This window comes from Sabethes cyaneus, chromosome 2, assembly GCF_943734655.1.
Source record: "Sabethes cyaneus chromosome 2, idSabCyanKW18_F2, whole genome shotgun sequence".
NCBI lineage: Eukaryota > Metazoa > Arthropoda > Insecta > Diptera > Culicidae > Sabethes > Sabethes cyaneus.
In genome coordinates this window covers 178,213,913-178,215,943 of record NC_071354.1, presented here as the reverse complement: position 1 = coordinate 178,215,943, position 2,031 = coordinate 178,213,913, and the positions used below count along the sequence as shown (strand labels likewise).

The 2,031-nt window shown below is 44.5% G+C and overlaps 1 protein-coding gene across 1 annotated transcript; it reads left to right on the top strand.

Annotated features, from left to right (window-relative positions):
* On the top strand, positions 1-1,077 carry LOC128738203 (uncharacterized). The gene has a single exon (XM_053833163.1). The coding sequence runs from the start codon at positions 1-3 to the stop codon at positions 1,075-1,077; it is 1,077 nt and encodes a 358-aa protein (XP_053689138.1).
* The last annotated feature ends 954 nt before the right edge of the window (positions 1,078-2,031 follow it).

Genomic DNA, 2,031 nt, shown 5'->3' with positions numbered 1-2,031 from the left:
ATGGGACGACTGTCTTCACTTATCCTACTGGTAGCAGCTTTCGCCGGATGCCAAACGGCACCAACCACCACTACATTCATTCAGCCCGCTCAGTTTTATCTGCTGCAACCTCAGCCATCAACACTGAAGATTCAGCCACACCTAATTCAACCGATTCAACACCTCAAATTGCAACCTAAGCAGCAACTGATCTATTACTATCCGTCGATCCCTTTGGGAAGTCAAATTCATGACAAACCGATTCAATTGATCACTCTAAAGGATGAGGAAGAGGCACCCTGGTGGCAGGGTTTTGTTAATTTCTTCCAACCAAGCACGGAAAAGCCGGCGGGAGCACCCGAGGCGGCAACGGAAGCACCCGCCGAAGGCGAAGCCATGAAAAAACAACAAACGTTCATGGTACCAGCCGACGCTGAGCAGCTCCCTACGAAAACCGGAGTCCAATACAATCCACATGGACACCGATATTACATCTTATCTGGGGCTCCGCAGTTCTACGGGAACTTCGACGCTCTTCGAAATCCGCTGAGTCCTATCTTCAGTCTGCAACCACTGCAGGCTATTCACGCCCGGGCTAACTCGGATATCCAAGCAGAAGACGATCAGCAACGTCTTCAGCCCCAGATAGTAACCTCTCTCGCACCGATCGCACCTGTTCCGGCGCCTGTTCCAGCACAACTCAAAAACGACCTTTTGGAGTCGCATCCGGATAAAATCCATGCCACCTGGGCACGCTCTTTGGACGAAGAATCCACTCCGGAGCCTCAGCAGCAGGAGTTGCCGCAAATTCAAGGTCGTTCACAGCAGGATGAAGACGAAAATGGACAAAACCTTCCGCAGGCCGATATGGACGAAAGCAAAAAGGAAGACCGAGAAGAATCGCGATCATCGCACGAACCATCCGTTGCTGCGGTGAAACCTGCCGGATTGGCTATCGCCGGCAGTAGTGGTCTAGCTGCTTCCGCTCCAACTGGCACAGCCATTGCCGGAAAGAAAGGCTTAGCCTTGGCGTCGCCTTCCGCTACCTCCGTTGCTGGGAATTTCTTCGGCGATGATGACGACGATAAGAAAAATTAGGTTCTCTCGTTAGGCACGAAATAACATAAACAGACACACAATGGCTGATCTTTAGACTTCGCTTACTTACGAAAATCTTGAACCGGAACTAGTGATAGATAACTCAAACTGTGAGCTGCTCGAAAATCTCAACAATGGTGCTGGTAGAAAAAAGCTTACTGGGCGAATCGAGCTCCACATGGGAGGCGTTCATCCAATATTAGCCATTTTAGGTACACACAAGGATATTTTCGTATACGTAATACTAGCCGTCCCTGGCAATGAGAATTCTTCACTGGATTTTACGACGACGGGGACACAAACCGGACTGACTATCCCACCTCAAAGAGCGCGGGAATTACTTCTAGACCTACTTATGTATGAGACACAATTTGGATTCGAAATCGTAGTGTTATACTAGTATTTAAATTATTAGCCAAAATTTTTATAAGGTGTAATTATGCCCCATTCATTAGCGATTAAGTATTTCAATCATCAATTCATTCATTCGTTCATTTTCACTGTAAATGGATTGAGCTGAAGGTAGCCCGAGAAAATGTGACTCAAATATTTCAATTCAATCCATGGAAAACCCATAGCTAACCAATGTCATGCATTTCATCACGATAAAAATGTTTTGAAAAGAAAATAACAAAAAAAATATATAGAAAGATGGTAGAAAAAACACGAATCTTTTATTTCTTCCTCTAATATACCGTTTGCAATTAGGATGTAACATCTCTTAATTAGAGGACAAATAAAACTATGCGGTCATTAAAGATCTAGCTGATTGCTCGTTCTTAATCGGGATTCGAAATTAGTCTGAGCTTATGCGCTGTATGATCGCGTAAATGTATTATATTTCGCCCCCTAGAACCTAATTTCCAATTAACTTTGAGAGTTTAGCTAGCTTAGTTTGGATTTTTTCAAATTTATGTTGCCAATTATGGTCAATCAACGTTTTCTCTACAAGAA